We start from the raw sequence: 1853 nt of genomic DNA, 5'->3' as shown, positions 1-1853 counted from the left end.
CCGGGAGGCGGAGCTTGCAGTGAGCCGAGATCGCGCCACTGCACTCCAGCCTGGGCGACAGAGCTAGACTCCGTCTCCAAAAAAAAAAAAAAAATTTATTGTATTGTATTGAGATGGAGCCTCGCTCTGTTGCCGAAGGCTCGAGTATAGTGGCGCAATCTCAGCTCACTGCAACCTCCGTCTCCTGTCCAAGTGATTCTCCTGCCTCAGCCTCCTGAGTAGCTGGGATTACAGACGTGAACCACCATGCCTGGCTAATATTTGTATTTTTAGTAGAGGCAGGGTTTCACCATTTTGACGAGGGTGGTCTCAAACTCCTGACCTCAAATGATCCACCTGCCTCAGCTTCCCAAAGTGCTGGGATTACAGGCTTGAGCCACTGCGCCCGGCCCGGGAAATAATTTTAAACTTAAGCTAAAAAGAAATTTTTGTGGTCTAAAGAAAAAGGGAAATTAAAATCTCTATGAGGTACTCCTCATGGGTGCTTCCATGTTTCTAACCTTATGCTCTGGTCTTGAGATCTCTGTTTCTCTCCATTCTGAGAGCACTTCCTTCAAGATTTGTGGAACTCCATCTTTCAGTAAAACCCTAGCCCCTCCTGCATGGGTTGGCCTTACCCCAGGATCTGCACCCCCACCTTTGCTCCTCTATCCCATACCCTCTCCAGGAGTATGTTGCCCCAGGTCAGAACAATTCACTCTAGATAATCTAAGACAAGTCTTTGTTAGGGCAGTGGAGAGTAGAAGGGACTGCAAAGCAGATCTGTGTAGAAGTGTCCATCGTAGCATATATTTATGCCTCCATCCGGGTGACACTCAACTGGTAACATGCCCTTCCAGTGACATTCATTCATTCTTAGATATAGCACCAGCCAAACCTAAGGAAGAAGAATGTATTTACCACTAAGATATTATTATGCAGAGCAGCTGGAGTTCAGTTCTTGGATGAGGCCCCATCCTTTTCCTCCTTCCTCCATCAGGGGCTACTTTAGTTCTTCCAGTTATAGTCATTTCCATTTTCCTATGAATTTACTTTCATGTTTGTTAAAATGCTTTATCAGACGTGTAGCTAGAGTTGTCCCAGTTTTTAAGTTAACAAGCCAAAGCTTAGAAAAAATTTTGTGTTTAATAATGAATCAAAGAGTATTTCTTGGCTGAGTGCAGTGGCACACACCTGTAATCCCAGCAGTTTGGGAGGCCGAGGCAGGCATATCACTTGAGGCCAGGAGTTCAAGACCAGCCTGGCCAACATGGTAAAACCCTGGCTCTACTAAAGATACAAAAATTAGCTGGGCGTGATAGCAGGCGCTGAGGCTGGAGAACAGCTTAAACCTGGGAGGCGGAGGCTGCAGTGAGCCAGGATCACACCACTGCACTGCAGCCTGGGTGACAGAGTGAGACTGTTTCAAAAAAGCGTGTTACTGAAGAAACATTGAGATTATTTTCAGAATTTTTGTATTCATATTTTTAAAATTTGAATGTGTTTCTTTAATTTCTTACAGGGCTCTCACCTTTGTGTATCCTTTTGGTGCCACATTGAGTGTCATGAAACCAGCAGTAGCTGTTCTGTCTACAGGTTCTGTCTGCTTCCCACTTAACAGACCCATTCTGGCTTTCTATCACTCAAAGGTACAGCCTTTCTTAAATGTGGGTATAGATATTATTTTTATTGTTGAAATAATAAAAACTACCTGACCATTTCCAGAAGGCTTTTACATATTTTCTCATTGGTCATCCTGCCAGTCCTGCAAAGTAGTATCTCAGCTATATACATTTTGCTTATGGGGAAACAGTGAATTGTCCAGTAATTGATGAAGTTAAGGCCTAAACCTAGCTTCTTTTTTTTTTTTTTTT

The 1853-nt window shown here is 43.7% G+C and overlaps 1 protein-coding gene across 1 annotated transcript in view; it reads left to right on the top strand.

The window, feature by feature from the left end:
• IFT52 (intraflagellar transport 52) overlaps positions 1-1853 on the top strand; it is a 62838-nt gene that overhangs the window by 27031 nt on the left and 33954 nt on the right. Inside the window, exon 7 of the mRNA XM_011929200.1 lies at positions 1502-1628. Within this exon, the coding sequence (XP_011784590.1) occupies positions 1502-1628 (127 nt within the window). The remainder of the gene's footprint in view (positions 1-1501; positions 1629-1853) is intronic.

The sequence above is a fragment of the Colobus angolensis genome, unplaced genomic scaffold, assembly GCF_000951035.1.
Source record: "Colobus angolensis palliatus isolate OR3802 unplaced genomic scaffold, Cang.pa_1.0 Scaffold8, whole genome shotgun sequence".
Taxonomy (NCBI): Eukaryota; Metazoa; Chordata; class Mammalia; order Primates; family Cercopithecidae; genus Colobus; species Colobus angolensis.
The sequence above is the reverse complement of the archived record's forward strand: the minus strand, read 5'-3'. Positions and strand labels throughout refer to the sequence as shown.